The following is a 22,881-nucleotide window of genomic DNA, read 5'->3' as shown; positions in this document are numbered from 1 at the left end:
CAGCTCTTGATGGAAGGAGCCACAAAATCATACTATAGGCTGTGCGGATACAAGGATGGGAGGAACCAATCAAATGACGTCAGCAAATGATATTTTAGCTTTCATTTTTCTTCTCTTAAAAATCATCCTATGTGTTCCCACTTCTGAACTATTACCAAAATTAGCTTAAAGGATAGCCCTTGTGTATATTTATAGAACAGTTCCGTGCAAATTTATTTTATTGCCTAGCCTAAGGATCACTGTGGACCCACTGGCCAAACCAAGGTAATCATTAAACCACCCCAGGAACATGCATGCTACTTCACTGGATTAAGGAAAGAAAAGAACATAGAAATCAAGACGTGACATCAGCCTTGTCTTAGTTCTTTTTTTTTTTTTAACCCTCCTAGGATGGTGAGTCTGCCTTTTCTTTTTGAATGCCCTGTCTTTGTAGGAATAGTCAAGAGAACCTGAGAGTGGCCTTGTGGAGCGCACCTGTGAGGGGTGGATGGCCGGCTTTAATGGTATGCAGAGGTGGGGTGACACAAAGTCCTGGAGCCCTCCTGTGGCTCCGTGGCCGACCCCCTCCTGAGCACTCTGCCCCCTCACCAGAATCCTGGCCACATGTTCACAGCTGGATCTGAAGTCTCCCTGCCACACCAGTGTCACCGCCACTGGCCTTCCCTATCCGCTGCACTCTGCAACAGCCCTGTAACGGTATCTTCCCATGGGGCTCCCCGCTTTGTCTCATGTCCTGCGGTGCCCGACAGGGTCCTGGCCACCGCACGGAAAGCCAAGAAAAGAGTGCGGGGAGCATGCTGCCAGGGGATCAGGGCCGACGTGAAAATTGTCTGAGTCAGGAAATTCCAGGGCCCTCACGTCACTCAGGAAGATGGTTGACTTGAGCGGTCAAGGGAGGAGATCGGGTTGCCTCGGTGGAAGTAGGAACGGAGGTTCCCTGTCGGGCGCTGGTCGGGCAGGGAGGTAGGTGCCTGCGTGTTCTGTGGAGGTGAAGCTGGGAGACTTCTGTGTGACCCTTTAGGACAGCCCGGGCGGCATGAACGTTGACTCACTGCCTGTTCGCATGGTGCGTTCTCTTGGAACAGGTATCCCGACAGGACTGGAGAACGCATCGAGGGAACTCACCAATTTGCTTTTAAAGTGATCCCTAAAGCTGACCCTCCTTTAGGGGTTTTCATGGTTTCCATGCGTCCCTCCAGCAAAGAAGCCCTTTCTTCCAACTCCTTGGCCCATGGGATGGTTTAAATATTAACCTCCCATGTACTGATGAGCTGGGGCCTGGGTGGTGGCGTGGAGCAGGTGGTGTGCGCTGCCTCGTGGGGTATCTTCACAGGCTGCCCGTGTGGTTGGGACCCCTGTGGTGCTTGCGCATCTCGGCTCACTAAACGCTGCGACGTCTGACCTTGACCCCCTTCCCATAGCTCTCCTGTGAGGACGCCACACATTCTTCCTGACAGATTAAAAGGCACGTAGTCATCTCCTCTGGTTTAGTTAACTAACACGAGCACAGATTGCCCATCTGTTAATTAGGGAAGCAGGGTTGTGACGCTGGGTTTGGAAGAAATGGCGGCCTTTCTTCTGGAAGGAGGACTGGGGCATTTTTATGGAGGATGCTTGGGTCGCGCGGGAGCCTGTGGCTGCTAATTATAGGGAAGGAATATGACTGAGGAGGAACTTCCACACATGATAACAGTTGGTTTAAACGGCTTTTAATTCTCTTCTGTGTTCTATTTGTGTGTTATATTTACTCAATAAAATGATCTTTGAGGGGAGGAAGCGTTTATGTGTTCCTTGGTGCCCAGCCCGTGTCTGATATATAATTTTGTTAAAATTGAACTAGGGAAAGGGTAGTAATGATGCCCTGAATGTGAGGAGAGGAATGATGAGAACAGGCAGTTCTGCTAAGCTTTTGGGATTCTGTTGCTGGAAGCCAGGGAGACTGTGGGGTGTTCTGTTGTGGTTCCGGGCTGGCCGAGAGCGTGCTGAGGCTGATACTTGGTGAATGTTGAGGAAAACCGGATATTTGTATTCGTCTCAGGCTCCTGAGAATAAAGCAGAAGGTATGGGCTGGGCATGGTGGGTAAACTGGCCACAGTTGCTGGTAAGAACAGGGCTCAATCTGCTGGTGGCCAGGGAGCCCCACCTCTGCCCCAGCTAAGGCGACCACCAAAGGCTTAGGTGGGGTGGTGAGGACGGAAAGCCCATACAGGGTCCTCAGCCTCTTATGCAGGTCCTGCTGTCTCCATGTTGGGTGCCTCCAATGAATGACATGACAGGACCAGAGGGGTGTGTGCCAGAGTTGGCCTGGGTGGCTGGAGGTGCTGAATGTCCATTCTTGGGAAATTTTATGAGCTAGTTGTTGAATGTCGCCATTATTAAAAAGTAAAGGATATAAACATACAATTAAATAAGTTATATTTAAAAAAAGCTAATAAATCCTCAAAACATGTCACTTCCTAACTGTTGTACTGCTACTCATGAGTCTGACATCTCTTGTATCTGGTGAAAATACTATACACCGGTGGGCTTCTGTGTCTCTTTTTCCAACTCCATGCTCTGTGACTTTGGTGCTTGAAATAGGCCTTCGCGGCAGTATTTATACCACACGTACGTGCCCATTCTCCTCTCTCCATGCCCACAGCAGCACTTCCTCTCTTTCTGGCCCGAGTGTGGACCCCAGCCTCGGAATGACTCAGGCCCCCTGGAGGAGAAGCAGAAACTCTTTATCCAAAAGTCTCTTTCTCTGGCCTCATGCGATTCCAGGGCTGAGGCCAAAGGAACTGTTACAGCCTGAAGGGCTTTCATTATCCCCATCTTCTGGTCTGTTGATTATCGGTGGTATGCAAAATAAGCAACAGTGTTAGTCCTATCAACAGGACAGATCAAGTCAGTTTTCTTAGTTACTCACCTCAGCGGGGGGTCCGAGCAAGCCGGAGCTGCAGTCATTTCAGCACGAGTCATGGTTTGGTGTACTTGTTAACTGGTTCGGTTTCTCATGGAATTTTCCATCTAGGAACAATCAAGTCTGATTTCAGTCCACAGGAGACCCTTGGCCCAGGAGATGCCTTCTGCAGGAAATCCTTCCTGTCGGCTGCTTCCGCAGGCTGGGGGAGGCAGCTCCCCTGCGTGTTCCCCCCAAACTCGGGGTGCACCTTTTACACCGCAGGACAGTGAGTTTGGCCAATGGGACCATCGGGTTTAAATGCTTTCTCAGATGAGATGATCCATCTGCAAAGCGCCAAGCAAGAATGCTGAAGCATTCACCAGCGCGCCTTTCGTAGCTAAGGGGAGTGGTTTGTTATTAGAGAAATAAAACAAGTGAATCAAATGGGATTAACCCCTTCAAGTGATTTAGCTAGGTATTTCTTACAAATAATTAAAAAAACAAAACAAAACCCACAAATTCCTTTCATTCTGTTGAGGATAACTAGAAACAGGAACTGCGGGGTCTCTACAAGAATTAGCCCCCTGTTACAGATGCCAATTCTAACCAGTCAGCGGTCTATGTTTCTCTTGTTGAGGATAATAAGCAAAACCTTTTCATCCAAAGAGACGAATTCCTTGTTTGAAATCCCACTTACAGTGGGAGGATTTTCAGGCATTTATCCAGATGTTTTAAGGGAACTAAATATTTGCCTTTGTTTTCCCCCAATCTCCTGTCATTTTGGAGTAAGAGCCATCACTCATTGGGTAGGTGAGCACTAAGCACCACACTTCTGGCCCAAGAAATGAAGCATGAAGTTGGATTTCCTCATCATGTTAATCTTCAGTAAAATTATTTTCTTGTGTGTGTGGGTTTTTTTTTTTTTTAATTTCCTGTATTTTCAAGTGTATCGATCATTCTAAATGTCATACAGTGCTGACGGCCGTAACAACCTCACAGTCTTAACAATTTGCCACAGCAAAGGCTCATGTCTTGTACTCTTGTAACTAACCAAGGTGTGTAGTAGACTCTGGCAACAGGATACTCTCTTCCATGCAGGGATTCAGGAACCAGAGTTCCTCCTAGCCGGGGCTCTGCTGGTTTCCAGACTCTGGAGTCCTCCTCTGGCTTCTCTGCCTCTAGGTGTGTGGGGATGTTAAGGCCAGGCCTGTTGGGGGCCTTTTTTTTTTTTTTTTTTTTAAACTTTCTCTCATATTCTATTGGTCAGGCCTCAGTTACGTGGCCATTAGCCCTGCTGTAAGACTGGGATGTCTGCTCTCAGGGCCCTAAGGGAAAAGGGAACGGGGTTGGCAAACTTGTGGCATGGTCTTGGCCATACCAGAACACTACACATGACACATACTGCATTTTGCAAGCATGGTATTTTCAAGCCCTTCATAGGTTTGTGGCCATAGAGAGGATGCAGAATGGCATAGGGATCAAGAGTTAGGGATCAACACAAACTACCAGCATCCAGATACCAGCTCCACTATTCCCCAGGTGTGACACTGGGCAAGTAACTTAGTCTTTCTCTGTGTCTTAGCTTCGTCTTTGTAACATGGGGAGGACAATAGAAGTTAATAGGGATTGTGTGAGAATCAAATGATGTAATCTATGTAAAATGCTTAGAATTAAGCATGGGACATAATTAAGAGCATGTCAGTGTTAAATAATTTTAAAAATAGTAAGACTAGTAACAAAAAGACCTAATGTCTTCTTTGGTATGTTGTAATTTGAATATGGTGTCATTCAGATAGAGAACATTTCAGTTCAACTGTAAAAAGTGTTTATTGAGCAACTACTAATTGTCATGTACCAGGTAGGACCATAGAATCTGAAGGAGTAGGCTTTTCACTGAATCAAAGGAAATGGCATGTTCTGCCCACCAGGTTTGCCTTTTAGACTCTGTGACTCTTAATTTACAGTCACATCAGCATTGTGATTTTGGTTTCCACTCCCTAATCCTCCATGGCTTATTTCTGGGTTCCTCAGAGTAGAAAGTGACACCGGTGTCAAAGGGCTCTTTTTCCTCCCCCGTCCCCTGGACCCTGTCAGTGCCAGTCCCTTCAGAGGCGTCATTGCTGTCTGGTCACTGTGTCATGTGCTCCCAGTGGATTTGGACGAACCTGCTACCTCTTCCAATTATGATCTGAATTTCAGAATCATGCTTGATTTTCAAAAACACCTGAGGGCCCCATGAAGTGATTTCTCCGTCCAAAGTGCACATCCCAGGAGCAGGCTGGGCTTAAAGGCTCTTTCTCTTGCAGCTGGATGACTGTACACTGCAGCTTTCCCACAATGGCGCCTACCTGGACTTGGAGGCCACCCTGGCAGAGCAGCGGGACGAGTTGGAAGGCTTCCAGGATGATGCTGGGTAAGAGCGACAGTTGTCCCTGCTGACTAGTCCAAACTGTCCAAGATACAGAGATATGGGGGTACATGAAGACCTTAAAATACTTGGAAGAAACCACGGTAGCTTTGACCTTCTCTGCACTCACAGTCACACAAGAGAAGGGAGACGCAGGCGACTGACGGGCAGTCATTGCAATCCCTTTTGCATTTTGAGTCATTCTTCTTGACAAGACCACTCAGGGGCAGAAAGATTTCTGGTATAGTATAATCAATCACATTCTATTGACCTTCTAAGTTTTTTTTTTAAACCAAATATAATTAAATTAATGTTTTATAGATTTAATAGTTTTGACTATTTTAAGCATTGTTTTTAAGGATAACTTCCTGGATATTTCATTTCCTTGGCAGATGTCCTAGCATATTTTTTTTTATACTATGTCACCTTTTGAACTCACAGTAGTGGAGAGAATGATTTGTGATGGTGTTAATTAACATCCAGTTACTTTTAGCCTACATTTAGAACTGCTTAATACTTCTGATTGCTGTGAATCTGAATAAAGTGATAGACATAAAAAAAAATCAGGTGGTCAGAAAGTCAAATCACATATAAATCACATATAAACATACAGTCAGCTCTTCCTGCGTTTATTTGGTTGTTGAAATAGCCTTTTGATTGGGGGCCTTTCTGTCCTCAGCCATTCAAAACCAGGTGTATCTCTGATTTCATCACCTTCCTCCTTAGAAACCTTCAGAGATTCCCTGTTGCTTTCCAAATAAAGCTTAGCTGTCTTAATCTGGTGTTCGAGGACCTCCCCGAAGATTGCTTTAAAACTACCTTGCCTGAATTGAAAATAGATTGCACCCAGGTGAATCTTATCTGGGAGTGCTGATTCTTCATGAGAGGCTCAAAACTGAGGGAAAATGGAAACCTCCTTAGTGTTAGTTTCCTACCTGATTCTAGTATTTACGATAGTTTGCTGGGTTTTCCCTACACCTGCCACCGTTCATGGTGCTTTCTCTCTTAATTGTTCTCTCCCTTAGTTGTCTGCTGCTAAAGCTCTAGTAGGTCAGTACTGGGCTTGTCTGAGTATCTGTCATCTAGCATTTTCTCAACACATTAAATGTGCTTACTGAACATTGGTAGTCAAGTAAATGGCAGGATCTCAGAATGGATTCCTGAATAACAGGACCATGAGCACTAAGGCCAAGTTCCTTGGTAGGAACCAACAAAGTTTTCTGAGGACCCAATGGGAACAGATCCTGGAAACTACCATACGCTATGCACACACTCATTATTAGGTCACACCAGATTCTACTCATCATTATTAAAAACAAAAACATTAGATTGATAGACTTGGGACAATTCCATTGCTAGTTTTTACTGACAATGATAATCCTTTATATAAGATGTCAGAATTCAGGCTGGATGACAGTCTAAGTGGATGATTTCATGGCTCATTGATTAAGCGTGCACCAGTTGTGTTATGAGTAGATTATTATCAACCTGAAAAATATCTCTACTGGTGTTGCAGTTGGAGACCATGCCCTGTTGGATTTTTTTCTTTCTTATCAGAATTCAAATGATTTGGAGATGGGAGCTTAGTGGAGGAAAAAAAGGATCACTACATTAGATAGCAGTAGTAAGAGTTGAGGGTGAGGAAGAAAGGGGCTCCTGGGTGGCTCAGTCGGTTAAGCATCTGGATCTTGATTTCTGCTCAAGGCATGATTTCAGGGTCCTGGGATTGAGCCCTGCTCTGTGCCGGGCTCTGTGCTGGGCATGGAGTCTGTTTGAGATTCTCTCTCTCCCTCAGCCTCCCCCCTGCCCCACCCCCAGCACGTGCACACTCTTTCTCTAAAAGAGAAAATTCAAGCGCGGAAGAAAATAACCTTTCTGGAGTGCCTGTTGTGCCACTCACAATACCAGGCACCTTATTCACAGTCTGTTTATTTAATAGTTCACTCTCTTAACAGTCACGTGAGTGGATTTCATTGTTTCTTCTTCATCTGAAACAACTGAGGGTCAGGAGGTAAATTCCACATCGAGGGAGAGAGAGCCAGGAGCTGGGAGAGCCAAGTATGAACACAGATGGACCCAATTCCAAGTCTGTACTTCCCTGACCCTCCCAGAGGTCCTGGGCAAAGGCGTTTTGGGTTTATTCAGGAAGTATGTTGGCGCCTTTGGTGATGTAAGTTTGGTTCATGCAAGGACACCATCGGTCCCAGGCTAAAATGCCGGATTTGGTTCAAAGAGCACTCAAGCATGCTGCACAGTGGCTCCGGGGAGGATGCATTTGCGGCCATCACCTGGCACTGTCGGCATCGGCATCCTGGTGCTCATAGTCCCTCCAGCCATTCCTCAAGGGCGAGGTACCCGGTGGTGAGCTCCCTAGAGGAAACCCTGGGGCTTGCTTCCTCACTCTGTTCCTTTGCGAATCACGACCTGGCCGTGGGTCCATCTGATAGGTGCAACCTTGACTCATTTCTGCACCTGCACCTACGATGGATTACAGCAAGAGGAGAAGGCAGGACTCCTATGTGGGCAAGTGTCCACCAGAGAAGGTAGCCAGACCCTGCTGGGTAGCCCTGGTTTTGACAAGTGGGCCCCAAACTCACCCCAGAGGGGGCTTTATGTCTTTGCCAGAGTCCTGGTTTGTGGTGACCTTCCCACCTTGTCCTTTGGAGTGTACTCAGGATGACACTCCTTTTTGTCCAGAAGAGTATTAAGATGCTAGCTTCACTGACCACTGGTGGGGTGGCCCCTCTGCCCCTGGCCTGGGTTGTAGAAGACAGATCGGGGTGATGCTGTCCTGACCTTGCTGGGTCCTCTGTTCCCCCTGGGCCACTTACTGCCATTGAGCCCCAGCAGCGTATGACAGCTTGCTGGGAGCTGGTTGGAAGTGGCCAGCAGGCTGAGCCTTCCTGCACAAGTGGGTGGCGTCTGGCCACATCTGCCATGTCATTTGCACCGAGTGTCCCTCCCAAGTCCTCCCCTAGCACGGTGGCATTTGGCAAAGTCGTATGCCTGAGAACTCTTGTCTCCCACGAATGGGAGTTAAAATATAATTTCTTTCTAGTTAAGAAATGCCCTTTTGAGGCATGAAAAGGACACATAAAACCATTCTTTCCTCTTGATTTATTTGTGTGAGCTAAAGCAACAATCTGCTAATGTCGTGACCAGAGAATGACAACGTGTGGCAGGCCGTGTGCAAATGGTGGTGTTTTTTTGCACAGGGTGTTCTGAGAGAATTTTCCTTGCTGGAGGAGTTCCTTTGTTCTTGTCCATTACCCGGCTCTCTTATGCCAAGACTAAAAATTAACTCACTCCTTCTTTAGAGTTATCACTTAAGCTATAGCTAACCGAGAAGAGGAGAAAGACCTTGAAAAGTAGAAGGACAAAGCAATTATTATGCTACCAAAATGGAGCCAGGTCTATTTACTGCCTTCCAAGGCCAGGGAAATTAGCCACCATACCATGGGGCCCAGAACCAGAAACTTCCAGCCCTCTGGGCGATTATTCCTGTCCCTTTCTTGCGTGTCCTTGTACAAGCCACTTTATCTCTGATAGGAGTTTATGAAATTTATTTGTAAAATAAGGACAATTCTACCCAATTCCATTTACACCCCCATGTCAGCAGGGATCCCAGCAAGGTCTCTGCAATGGAGGGGAGCACGGCGGGGGGCAGCATGGCGTAATGGTTAGGGACATGGGCTTTGCAATTAGCCTCATGGCTGTGTGACCGTAGGGATGCTACTTCCCCTCTCTGAACCTCAGTCTCCTAGTAACTGGGGATAATCCTAATACATCCTTGTTGGGCAGTTGTGAGGAAAAAAATGCAATGATGTATAGTATAAATCAGTAAGCCGGTTCCCAGCATATAATACAAACTTGAAAGTAGTAGCCCTTACTATAACTCAAGAAGCGTTTGAGAAGTAGATACTCTGGAATGGGAATCACTGGATTCTAGACCTGGAGGGGTCCATACAGCCAAGCGCTCTGAAAGCTCATTTTAGTTAAGGAAACCAAGGCTGCATCCTTGCCCGCAGGGCAGAGCTGGGCCAGAGAGCCCAGGCCCCTTTTTTGCTTATTTCTACCTCTTCTGCCTCCGAAAGAAAACCAGGGGCAGCTGAGGGGCACAGGGTCCTGCCACTGAGGAGGTGGGTCTTGAAGTTAGCCCTGGGGACAGTGGCCTTGCAAGATTGAGGGGGAGGGGGCTGTCTGAAGGAGCTTGGTAGAGCTCCCAGGGCCTCTACCCTGGGACCAGTGTGGTTGTTGCATGTGGGGTGAGCGTCCCTTAGGCCTCCTGCCTTGGTCTTGGTCATTTAGGGTGTTCATCTTCCCCTGCACCCCAGGGGCAGCTCTGAAGAGAGCTGCTGCTTCTCCCCATCCTGCATCGCCTGGGGTGCAGCTTACTCCTCCTCACCCCTGTCTGCTGGCCTTCACAGGGCTATGTGTGGTGGGGAACCGGTGCAACCCTGTGGGGTGGGGAGAGCTTGGTAGTGTGTGGCTTGAGGCTTGGGCCGGCAGGGCTGGAAAGGGCCAAACATTGCTTAGAGCCAAATAGCCCAGACAAAGCTGCCTCAAAGTGCTGGCTTCTAGGTGCCTGCTTCTAGGTGCCTGGTGTGGGGCCTGGGATCCTGGCCTCTTCAAAACTCCTCAGGTGGTCTCCTATTGGGTCAGAAACCTACAGCCTAGGTTCTCAGTGTTGGAGTGGGGATCTGCCCACCTGGGGAACTTTAACAACTTCCCTTCCTGCTCAGCTTCAGACCAATGAAGTCAGAACTTGGGGGTGGGCCCAGACGGTGCTGTTTTTTAAAGCCCTCCAGGGCTGCCTGGGAAGGCCATTCCTGAAAATGCTCCTGGAAGTTGAGCAAGGGAGCGTGAACTCCTGTGCCAAGTGGACGGCACGGTGGGACCGCCCTGAGTCCCCCCCAGTGAAGGTGAGGAAGCCAGTCTTCAGAAGCCCATGTGCCCCGAGGCTTCCAGCTTTGTAGTCGAAGTGCTGAGGGGCAGGGAGGGGTTGGGGAGAGCTCTGGTTGGGCTTGAACGTGCCTAGCTTCTTGGCCTGTAGCTTGTGAACCCCAAGGAACCGTGTGGGGGGGGTCCATGGATCCCTGAGGTTTCTGCCTGGTTTGTGGGCACGCAGGGTTTTAGGTGGGAGAGCTCGGCAGGGAGGAGTGGAGCCCTGAAGTTGCCACGCCGGCCCCTTCTGTTTGAAAAGGGCTGGTTTTCTCCCGCACCCAGACCAACGGCCACTCTTGGTGGCTGCAGTTTGAGCCTGGCACCCCCTAAGACTGCAGACTCTTCGTTTCCTTTGCCAGTTTATCCCAAGAGCCCCAGACAACATGCTTGCGCTCTCAGCTGAAGGTCGTCACCTGGGAGAAGAATAAGGAAAAGCTGCTTGTTGCTTCCCGTCCACACCTGAACCAGAGTCTTTCAACTCATGCAGGGCTTTTGTTTGTGTATGGCTTGGATTTTCAGGTTCAGTAAGTTTTTAGATTTGGGTTCAAAATGTAGGTTATTTTTCAATGCTGCTAAGTCTAGAAGCAGAGGAAACACGGACCAAGAGGTGACTGGATGAGGTTTCTTATCAGACAGTAGGAAGGCAAAACTACTTTTTCTTTTAAACTTGACCTATTGGGATGCAAAGAAATCTTTGAGAATCTGATGGAAGGCTGTGGAACCCTGCCCCACCTAAAACTTTGCACACCAGCCTCAGGCCAGTGCTGGGTTGCCTCTGAAATACCTGGAGAAAAGGTGCCTTGAAATGCTGGCTTCTAGGCACCTGCTTCAGAAGGTTGGTCTGGGGCCTGGATTCTCACCACTTTAAAAGCTCCTCAGGTGGTCTGCTGTTTTGGTTGGGAACCTGTAGCCTAGGTTCTTGGTGCTGGAGCAGGCACCTACACCCACCTGGGGAACTTTAACAACTTCTCTTCCTGCTCTGCTTCAGATCAATGAAATCAGAACTTGGGGTGAGCCTAGGCAAGGAGATGGTTCTGTAGGAAATCAGGAGAGAGAGCATCCATTCCCATGCTGAGGGGACAGTAGGAGTGGAAAGGCTCTAAGTACTTTCAAATGTTAATTGTCTCACTGGACAAAGATGGCATCCCGAAGGAGTGGGTGAGCTCGGGTGGGCACTGGGCTTTAAGATGGGGGTAGGGAGTCAGAGAGACCTGTCCTACAAAGGAGGAGTCTTCCTGGAAGTCCAGTAATGGGAAGGATGGCGTGAGTGGACAGAAATTTGAGCTGGGAGGCAGCTGTCTGATGTGGCCCACTGTGATCTCAAGTACCTGAGCCTGGTGGCAGAGGAAGGCGGGGGTTGGTTTGGGGCATGTGGTAGAAGGGGAGGGTGCTGTGGCACTAGCTGACAATGGCAAAACAAGAGTAAAATGGGCACATGACCTCAGTTGGCTCATGTACAGACAGCAACTTTAGAAAATCAGTGAGGTTCTGGAGGTGGAGCCATTAGGGGAGGGAGCGAGCGTTTATACAAATTAGGTTACCTTGAACCATACTCGAGGCGTGAGGTGGCCAGGTGAGGAATGTTGGTCTGGGACCCAGGTGAAGAGTATCAAAGGCCAGAGAGGCTGCGGTGATTCCTGGAGAAAGGGAGCTGTAAACCTAAAACCTCTATTTAGAAAGATTTTGAGACAGAGAGTGGGCACGTCAGCACACCAGTTGCAGGAGAGGCAGAGGAATAGAATCTTCAAGTAGATTCCCCTGCTGAGTGCGGAGCCTAAGATCAGGGCTCAAACCCATGATCCTGAGATCATGACCAGAGCTGAAACCAAGGGATGCTCAACCCACTGAGCCACCCAGCCACCCCTAAAAGGGGTCCACCTCTGCATCCAGAGGAGTTGTTTTATTTGTTAAAATTTTTGGAAATATTTTATTTTTTTAAAGACTTCATTTAGGGGTTCCTGGGTGGCTCGGTCATGAAGCGTCTGCCTTCAGCTCAGGTCAGGATCCCAGGGTCCTGGGCTCGGGCCCCGCATCGGGCTCCCTGCTCAGCAGGAAGCTTGCTTCTTCCTCTCCCACTCCCCCTGCTTATGTTTGTTCCCTCTCTTGCTGTGTTTCTCTCTGTCAAATAGGTAAAATCTTTAAAAAAAAAAAAAAAAAAAAAAAAAAAAGCCTTGGGACGCCTGGGTGGCTCAGTTGGTTAAGCGGCTGCCTTCGGCTCAGGTCATGATCCCAACGTCCTGGGATCGAGTCCCACATCGGGCTCCTTGCTCAGCAGGGAGCCTGCTTTTCCCTCTGCCTCTGCCTGCCATTCTGTCTGCCTGTGCTTGCTCTCTCCCCCCCCCTCTCTCTGATAAATAAATAAAATCTTAAAAAAAAAAATAGTCATTCTTTAAAAAAAAAAAAAAAAGCCTTCATTTATTTGAGAGTATGAGCAGGGGAGAGGGTTGGGGGGGCTAGGGAGAAGCAGACTCCCTGCTGAGTGCAGAGTCTTCTATGGGCTTTGATCTCATGACCCTGAGATCATGACCTGAGCTGAAATCAAGTCGGACACTTAGCCAACTGAGCTATCTGGGTGCCCCTTGACGTATACTTAAATAAAACCTTGAACTCCTTGTAATTCTTTTTTAATTTTTAGAATAAGCCTAACTTGATTAGCCAATATTGTCTTAATTTGTATCTTAATTTTCTAATGTCCTTTTTGTTAGGTTTTGGTATTGGTTACACCAGTTCCCTAAAAATGCCTAGACTCTTTATCCTGGGTAAGCCCTGGAGGAGGTTAGGCAGTCCTCCAGCAATGGGCAGGGGGTGCAGGTGACCATGGAGTCTGTCTTCTTTCAGCCTGGGTCTGTTTCTACCAGCTCTGTGACTTGAGGCAGTTTATGTCCTTTCTACTAGTGTTGTGTTCCTCATCTGCAAAATGGGCACAGCAGTGGTGCCCATGTTGACGGTGGGAGGAAGCAGGGATGGGGGATGGAGGAAGCTTCTGTGGACATAGCTGTCACTTACCACCACCCCCTTCAGCTGAGGCCAGTCCTCTCCTCTGCTAGGAATGCCTGGGATCTGGGGCCACCTTTCTCTCAGGTGGTTTCCACAGCCTGTGGCCCCCAATTCCACACAGGCTTTCTTCCATTGTAGGATTTCATTGTTAAGGGGCAGATGGGGAAGGAGGTCGAAATGATGAAACTATTTCAAAACAGGCCTTTATTCTGTGGTCTTGTAAATTCCCTCGGGGTTTAGCATGACCAAGCCAACTGCCTGCTTTCTCAGTGCACTAGTACAGAGAAGACGCCCCCACCAGGATGGTGCTTGTTTCTGCGCAGGTGCCTGCAATCCCAAACCACATCAAACCACACTCCCCCGCTGTGGGAAGAGAGAATTCTGTGGGAAAACAGGCACGTGCTCAAAATTGGGTTTTGTAGTTGCTTGAAGCTAAAAGCAGGGCTATCAACTGACACTCTTGAACTTTTCCAGAACTTGAGCTCTTCTGAAATCATCTCCTTGGTCATTCCATGCGTTTCCCCCCATGCCTGGGCATCTAAAGCATGTACTTTTGTCTACATGCTTTATGTAGTGACTCCTAATTGCTGAAAATACGAGGTACAGAAAATCTTGAGGTCTGTGGACTCAGGGTTCACTGTTACTGATCATTAGGTTCTTGGTTCTCTGGTTCCTGCTGGTCATTCTCTTTGGTTCTCTGGTTCCTGCTCCAGGCCAGACCCCTGCCCCGCACTGAGTGAAGAAGCACCCCAGCTGGTGGTTACTGGCCCCATCCCAGAACACCCCAGAGTCTGTTCAGTCCTTCAGGTCCATGCACTTAGAGCTTTCTAGCATGATCACAAGAATTAAAGGAAGGTCAGCATCTGGATTGTCCATAGAAAGACTTGTGTGTGTGTGTTAAGAAAGTTTCATAGTCTGTGTTGATAGGAATCCCAGACTTGGGAAGATGGGTCAAGTGCTGTGTACTTGGGAAAAGCCCCTTGAGACTGGGGCTTACACACAGCAATTGTAAAACAATCAGATGAATAAAAACATCATAAAGGAGAGGCTCGTGGGCATCTGAAGGGATTGTGAATGCAGATTTCCTGCTCCTAAGCAGCTGCAGGGCTGGAGGCCACTGCATGCTTTTGTAGGCAATGCAAGTGGTTTTCCTTTCTCCATTTATTTTATTTTATTTTTTTAAGAGGCTTTATTTATTTATTTATTTGACAGAGATCACAAGTAGGCAGAGAGGCAGGCAGAGAGGAGAGAGGAGGAAACAGGTTCCCTACTGAGCAGAAAGCTCGATGTGGGGCTCCATCCCAGGACCCTGGGATCATGACCTGAACCGAAGGCAGAGGCTCAACCCACTGAGCAACCCAGGTGCCCCTGGAAGAGACCATTTAAAAAGCCATACTTAACCCTCTTACCGGGTCTCAAGAATAAACGTGCAGTGATTACAATGAATTCATAATCACGGTATCAGCTGTGTGCCCTGGTGACATTTTGTTCCTTTCCCTCCAACATAACCCCAAAACCTGGAAGCAGAAGAGCACTGCCAGACTGTTCTGGAGTGGGGGCGGGGAGCCCTGACGGGGAGAGAGGAATGGCCAGAAAAGTGATGGGAGGGAACTCAGCCACCGACAGACCCCATGGGTTATCTGCTGCGGTGCTGCTGAGCTGGCTCCGTCTCCCCTTCCTTCACAGGCTCTTCCCTTTATCCAACTCCCAAAGCCTTTGTTACCTTGAGGTCTCCAGGACTCCTGTTTTCTCCCAGTTATCCTCCCAACTGCTGTGTGCCTTAGTCCTTCTCTGCCCAGGGTGGGGTGAGCCTTACGAGGAGCAGAATGGGGGAGAAAGGTCCATCTCCTTTTCTTTTAAAGGGTTTAAAAGTGTGTGAGCACCCGTTGGGGGGGGGGTAGAGGGAGAAGGAGCAGAGTGGGGAGCCCGATGTGGGGCTTGATCCTGAGACCCTGAAATCATGACCTGAGCTGAAGGCAGACACTTGACTGACTTGAGCCACCCAGGCGCCCTCCCCCATCCTGTTTTCTTAAATAAGCGAGGAGCATACAAAGGTGTGGTATACATTGGCGTGGTTGAGACTAAATAGCCTGTAAGCTCTTTGGTGAACCCCTACCCAGGGGTCAATGCTGTAACCATCTTGACTTACCATGCAGCAAACCAGCCTTGTGTGATGACCCCGCTGTGTGCCTGCCTTCTATATTCAAAAAGCGTAAAAGTGGTCGAGCAGATGTGTGTTGTTACATTCCAGGGATCCCACTGGATGGGCACGGATTTTAAGGTTTTCCCAACATGGTCAAGCATGAGCACATGCTAACTGTGCGGATGGAAGGAGTTGACCAGACTGCACTCACAAGAAAATGTGTGTGCGGTCTCCCAGCGTCCAGCCTCCTCGTTCAGTTTTCTGTGACCTCACACTCTTTCAGGGTAGATTCTCCTTCTGTTTAGGTCCCTGCTTACCTCGAGTCTCTTGGACGTGGGTGTGCCAGAACCTTCAAGCTGACTGACAGCATGTGGGTGTCGTCGTGGCGACCGCTCTGATACCCTTGTCTGTTTTGTCTTCCATCTCCATTAGGCGGGGCAAGAAGCACAGCATCATCCTGAGGACGCAGCTGTCCGTGAGGGTCCATGCCTGCATCGGTGAGTGACATGTGCGGAAGCGGGTACTACCATACGCCCCCCAGTGATCAGATGTGTGCTGGGAAGTGTCCTTGAAGCAATAAAATACTTAGGATACTTAGGGTTCTGATGTCTACTTGGATGAGCCCCCGTCCCAGATTGTTAGTTTAGTGAAGCCATTTCCGGCAATGGCTTCCAAAGCTGTGTTTCATGCTGACTTCCTTTGCTGTTCGGTGAGTGAATGGAGCTGGAGGCAAGACAGACTGATGAGGTTCTTTGTGGGGCAGTGTCTGTGGGACCCTCCAGCCAGTTGAAGTGCTCTTCATGTGCCATCTGGTGGCTCTCCGCAGCTCCCTGTCGGGCCGTGGGGGGTTGAGGCTCCAGGCCGTGGTCAGGTGACAGGAGGGGATCTCTCAGGTTTGCGTAGGATGGGGCATACGTAGATACAAAGCAATATGGTGTCGAGGGGATGTATTTGTGGTTCAGAATGGTTGCAAGCGGTCACATAGGAACCCCCCTGGGGCCTTTCCTACAGCCTTTTCCTGTACCTGTTGGTTTCCCCACCTACACATGTGGGGTTGAATGGCAGTTACTGATGTGAAGTAGACCAACTTGGGTGAGGCCTATCTAAAACCATGGTCTGGTTTCCTCCTGGCATTGGGCTATGTTGAGGCAAATATCTAGTGCCAAAAACAGAAGAAAATTAAAATTCACTTTATACATAGGAGTTTTTCAGATCCAAATCATTTTGCTTTTATACTAGCTTGTGGTCTTAATTCAGAACTCTCATGAAGAGAGCACAAATCATTGTGTTGAGGCCTAGTCTACACCTGGAGTGTGGGGACTGAGTGGAGTGGGAAGCACGGTTTCTGGTCCTTTCCCTTCCTCTCTGCTTCCCTGTTGGAGACCCAGGCATGGGGTGAGGAGGTAGCTGAACGTGGAGGGGAATCCATGGAATTTTAGGCCACCTGGTGTTACGTGTGTGAGGCCGTAAGTGTCTCCAGTGACAGTCTGACCATGTGGCTGGCGAGGAACCAGATAGCAGGTTCTTCAGCCTCAGGGCGGGAGGGTTCCTAATCTTGACAGTGAGATCTGTATAAGTTCCGCAGTTCCGCAGTTGACTGTTCACTTCTCAACTGCTGGTGGCACCGAGTGACCATGAGCCATGTACTCTAAAAATATACACTAGATATTTAATCCTTCACTTAAAAAAAAAAAAACCTGCTTTACCCCGTTTCCTGTTATTTCATATATATATGAATCATGTCTACCTGAAGAAAAGGCCTGTGACCTAGGACTTCTGATAACCTCACCTTCCCCCACAACAAGATCTACAGCAAATTCCAGTATGTGCTGAATCCTGTTGGAGTTTATTGGTTGAAGTATATAGTTGATAACCTGTAGAGATTTGGGACATGAGGATGAAGTGGTATTTCCCAAGATAGTAAGGTGGTGGAAAGCATAGTAACACTAAAAATGGGTAGATCGGAATCCTAATGAACTAATTCCTTCTATGTAATTCACTTTTTGTACTTAAATATTTCAAGTGCAGGAGTTTTTAAAACCAGCCTCTAGGTTACTGACTCGCTGCACTAACTTAGGTATCCTATAGTCTCATATAATCTCTGACGAGATCGGGCGCGCTCAGGGTGGTATGGCCGTAGACTCATATAATCTCTGTACCATGTAAAACACATAACTTCTCCCCATAGCACGCTGAGCACCAGGAGCCCGTCCCACACTCTCCCAGGACACGCATGCCTTCCTGCTGGAGGGATTGACGTGGGTGCTGACAGGATCAGGGGCTTTGTTCCCAAACCTCCTTAAAGCCAACTGCCCTTGCATTTGGATTGAAGTAATTGAATGAAGTCATAGGCATATATCCTATAAACTAATTCAATAGGAGTCTTAAAAAGTCACTGCTTTGAAAATTCATTGTTTTGGACAAGATTCAGAATTGGTGACTACTAAAGCATTTGTCAACATAGGTGGGTGACAACAATTACAGAAGTTGGAGTAGTGCCAAACTGGAAGGGCTGGGGCACCTGGGTGGCTCAGTGGATTAAAGCCTCTGCCTTCGGCTCAGGTCACGATCCCAGGGTCCTGGGATCAAGCCCTGCATTGGGTTCTCTGCTCAGCGGGGAGCCTGCTTCCTCCTCTCTCCGTCTGCTTCTCTGCCTACTTGTGATCTCTGTCAGATAAATAAATAAAATCTTTTTAAAAAAATCTGGAAGGACTGTAGTCTTCACAAATGTCTGTTCTTGCTTGACTTCACAGAAAGTGAGATGGGAAATCCCGGACCTCCTTGGTGGAGGAGTTCATGAAGAAGGTCCACAGAGAATTCTAGTTAGTAGACCCTTATCCAAGAAAGCTCATGGCTTGAAAGTAGGTGTGAATGTGTGTCTCTACTGTGCTCTGTGCCCAGTGTCTCAGCATAAGCAAAACCAGGATGATCATGTCCTATAGCTGCACATTAAAATAAAGTCTTAAGGTGTTTAATTCTTTAAAAGGATTTTGCGCTTTGATTCTCCTCATTCATTACCTCAGCCCTACTTATGTTGAATGGAAGGGTTTGACTGTATAAAATTATCATCAGTACCTAAGAAGGCAAAGTTTTTCCTATGTAATAAAAACCTCTCTTTCTCGTACCATTGCCTATTATTGGCAAGATCTGGAATAGATTTATTATAATAGCGCTAAATATTATCCTTTTGGTTATGTATAGAAAATGGAATGTATGCATCGTGTGTATGAAGTACCAACCCCCATTGTGACATATTCTTTCCCTTTCCAAGTGGCAATATTAGATGAGATTTCTTTGGGATGAAAAACCCAAACTTGGAACAATCTTCAGTTGAAATGACAAAAGAAAACATGACAAGAGGGGAGGGAACCTTTTTCACATTAGTTGGTTGAGTTCTTGTTTCTTTTCCCGATGACTTCTCCTCCTTGCCATTCAAGCAATGGTTGAATTATCACAGGCATCGGACAATCCGTGTTCCCTTATCCCTGGCACCCATATACCATCTCCCCAGAGACCCCCTTCCCACCATGAGATTGGACTGGAAGGATCCAGGGGTTTAAAATGCTATCAACTAAATGTCTCCAAAATGGTTCTTTCACCTCACAACATTTTCTCATTCACTCCTGCTTTTATTAAGTTTTTTAAATTAATGTTTAGAATCCTGCATCTACCTTTGTAGCAGGAGACTTTAAGTATTTAACTACATGTGTGTTGATGAATTGGGAGTGACATGCTGTTGGAATTCTCCAGTGTTAACTTTGGAACTCTGAACCCAATGGGAACAAGAGTCGAGTGGAGCCTTTATGGTCCGCAACTGAACAGACCTCACAAAATGTGAAGGCCGTCAGGCACTGTTTTGAAGGTCATGGCTGGCAGCCGACACAGGCCTTTTCTGATAATGCAGCAGGGCTGAAGCAGAAAGTTGGAATGAGGTCTCGGTATGGAGAGATGCTCCTCTCCACTGTGATTTTTATTTCTTTGCACAGTTTTGAGTATGACCACTTAATGTAACTTGTAGTAAACAGTGCATGACTTGCCTTCCAAATCTAGCTTCACTCCTCAGAAAAACCCGTGGTCCCATTGTAGGCATGAACTTAGATACGGACGGAAAAAAAAAAAAAAATCTATGACGGGCATGTAAAGTCTGCATTTTTATGAGGTTAGCTAGAGAAAATAAATTTTTGGTCTCTGCAAGTGATCCTATTTCCAGACACCAGGAAAATGTTCAGAGGGCCAACTGGCTCTGATGACTCAATCTCCTCTTGAAGAGAAAAGAAGTGGAAGAATTGGAGTGGTGAGGGGTGGAATTGAGGATTTAAAAACAGACTTGAAGTTATTAGGGTCCTAAAGGTAATATCCGAGTGTTTGCTACTGGCGTGCTTTGGAGACATTTTTTGGACTTAAAAACCTCTGTGCTTCAGTTTTCTGGACCAGATCCTGTCTTCTCATGAAGAGAACGAACTGTCTATTGATTGCAACCCATAAGGTAGACACTTCCAAGTATCCAGCATTGAGTTAAACAAAAGGGACGATGGGCTGAAGGTTGCAGAGTGTCATTTCTATGACAGTTGTGAAGGACAACCTGGGACAAAGGGTTTTTAGAAATCTTTAGAGGCATCTCCTACAAACTTAGGAGATGATGAGATCACCCATGAGGATAGAGATGAGGTAGGCAGAAACTGGTAAGGTAGCTGAGCTGGCTAATCTCTCCATTAGGTTAGTCTCCTTGCTTGGTAAAGGTCAAATCACAGAGGACCCTTGTCGAGGTAAGAAAATCTCTTTGCATCACCCACTAATGCAAAGTGTAGTCCATTTCCAGCAACACAACAGAACAAGGCATCAGCTATAATTTGCCAGGGCTTCTCTCCTGAGCTAAGTCATGGAACTCTGCTTCTTGCTGTACTGTTTCAGTGAGGAGGTGAATGACGAATGGGGGCGGGGAGGGGACCTCATCTCAAGAAGAACCTTCTAGTGCAGGAGTGACTGAGGAGATTCATCTCACATGCTAGCCGTTTTAGAGGTGGTGGCTCCCTGGGGCATGGTGTTGAGAAGGATTCTGAGGCTGTGTGATTCTTGATGGAGAAGGGTCTTGGATCCATGCCAGCTCTTGGTGGTGGTGATGGAGGTGGTGTGAGTCTGTGGGGTAGGACTGACAGCTGAGGGGCCCCCAGTGAGATAAGTGTTCTGTGTTTGAATCTTCTCTAGCTACAGTGTAGAGGGCCCTGGCTTCTGTATTCAGAAGGCAGGGAGTGGACCTGTAATCATGACCCCTGACTGCACCCTACCCTTTACCTCCTGCATTTGTTTTTGTTCTTCAATCCTTTCCTCAGGCTCTGCCTTCTAAGGCCTGTGCCTCAGCCTGGCTTGTACCCTCTTCCATCTTGCCAAGCTTTCTGACTAGGCCCAGTACCACTTCCTCTGCTTCTGAGCTTCTTTCTCCATCAGTGTTACGTTTGAGCTGGGATTTTGTGTGGCTGAGCCCTTCTGGCCCTGCAGGGAGGCCTCCCTCCAACTTTTTTTGATGTTGCACTTGCCCCTTGGGTGGGCTGTTAATTGGATTTCAATGTGGGCCTCCCTGCCTCTTGACTCTGGAATTCCCATGAAAACTAGAGGTTTCCTTCTCCAAACTGCAAAATGGCTTTTTGACCCTCTTGGGCTTCATAGCAGCTGGGTGGTATTTCTAAATTAGCTAATCAAGAGGAGGAGCCCCTTTGTAGGGGGAGGAGTGTGCTCAGACCCTGGGAGCCTGTGTGGTAACTTAGCTGTCCTGCCCCTCTGGGTGCTGGGAAGGGGAGAGGGCCCACACAGGTGCTGCTGGCCCTATGTTGTCTGAGGAGGCAGCCCCCATGCATCCCTAGGGTGACCATGGAAACCGTAATTGCAGCTGTTGTGATCAGAACACCCCCACAGTCCCTCTTTCCTCTCCTGGACCCCCCTGCCCTGCTGTGTCTGACTCCAAGACTTGGGCCTGAGCTTCTCTCGCTGATTCTGTTCTGCATTCCCCCAGCTGCTGCTCTTAGCCTGCTTCCGCAGACTTGAGACAGGGGCAGGGATTCCCTCCTGCCTTGTTTGTGGGTGTCATGATGGCTGAGCTCACAGTGTCCTGGCTATGTCCTTCCTTAGTGGGGTTAGGCACCGTGGGTCATATTTCCTGTTTTCTCCTTCGATGTAGGGATCCATGGATTCTCCAGAAACCCTGGAGCCAATCTCCTGTCCTGGCCTTTCTGTAGAGGGGCAGGCTGTGGCCTTAGCAGAAACTTGGCTCAGGTTTGAAATCCTGCATCGAGCTTTGTAGCAGGAGACTTTTAGTATTTGAGTACATCAGACCTCTCTTTTATACCCCACCCAGTCTGTGACCGGTTTTTTTTTTTTTTCCTTAAATTTTATTTAATTATTTGACAGAGGGAGAGAGAGACATCACAACTAGGCAGAGAGGCAGATGGGGTGGGGGGGGGTGGGAAGCAGGCTCCCTGCTGAGCAGAAAGCTCGATGCAGGGCTCCATCCCAGGACCCTGGGATCATGACCTGAGCCGAAAGCAGAGGCTTAACCCATTGAGCCATCCAGGTGCCCCCCTGTAACCCATTTTTACCCACAGTTCTGTTCTCTAGGTAAGAATAGGCTCTCTGGGCTAATCAGATAAATAGCTCCCATCATCTGCTTCCTATTAATCTACCTCAGCTACCAGGTGCGGACCCCATAGAATGTCTAAATGTCTAAAAGGCCACTGGGTCCGGGCTGGAAGAGGCTGGCCTGTCAACCTTTCCACTCTGTAGGTGGCGACCTCTAAGGTAACATATGGCCAAACAGTAATTGACAGATGGGGTCTCTCCAGCGCCCCCCAAGGGAGAAAACATATCGGGAACATGCCTCTAGGTGATTCAACTGCCCAGAGTCTAGTGTTTAAATGCTGATGGCTATTGAGTTCTGTCACACCTGCCCACACATGCTGTAATCTTAGAGGACAGTATATAGATAAGTCAGGAATGATTTGTTGCCAGGAATTAGAAGAACAGTTACAGAATGAGTTTAAAAATGACTCTGGTGCCTACAGACATGCAGGTAAACACAAACACAGGGAGAGAAAAGGAGACACACCTATGCGATACTCAGCATGAGAACCTTCCAGATACAGCTGGAATCTCGGGTCCACTATGGGAATTAGGAAGGAAGGAAAAATGAGCAAATGTGGATTGACCCACAGGAAAGAGAAACAGTTATATGAGGTCTCATAAGGCAGTTTGACGTCCCGTTTGTGCGCTTACCTTCCCCTTGACTGTATTTAGACTGTTCATTCGTTGCCTCTTTAGGCTTTTGTTACCTTTTTACCTCTGAAGGTCTTTGATTGTTGGATGATACTAGAGCATTGCCTGAGAACCATTACTGATGTTTATTTTGCCATGTCCTAGAAACTGCTTCTATCCTTAACAGGAACATGACATCTGGCAGAAATGGACTCCGGGGAATGTAGTCCTGGTTGGGGGGGGGCACCTGTAGCAGATGTTACG

At 47.9% G+C, this 22,881-nt stretch overlaps 1 protein-coding gene across 16 annotated transcripts in view; it reads left to right on the top strand.

Annotated features, from left to right (window-relative positions):
- Positions 1-22,881, top strand: part of FHOD3 (formin homology 2 domain containing 3) — a 458,821-nt gene that overhangs the window by 54,153 nt on the left and 381,787 nt on the right. For all 16 annotated transcript variants that reach the window (XM_059139157.1, XM_059139159.1, XM_059139160.1 and 13 more), the window contains exons 2-3: positions 5,191-5,297; positions 15,808-15,872. In XM_059139157.1, coding sequence (XP_058995140.1) covers positions 5,191-5,297; positions 15,808-15,872 — 172 coding nt within the window. The remainder of the gene's footprint in view (positions 1-5,190; positions 5,298-15,807; positions 15,873-22,881) is intronic.

This window comes from Mustela lutreola, chromosome 11, assembly GCF_030435805.1.
Source record: "Mustela lutreola isolate mMusLut2 chromosome 11, mMusLut2.pri, whole genome shotgun sequence".
Lineage (NCBI taxonomy): Eukaryota > Metazoa > Chordata > Mammalia > Carnivora > Mustelidae > Mustela > Mustela lutreola.
This window is presented reverse-complemented; position numbering and strand designations above follow the sequence as displayed.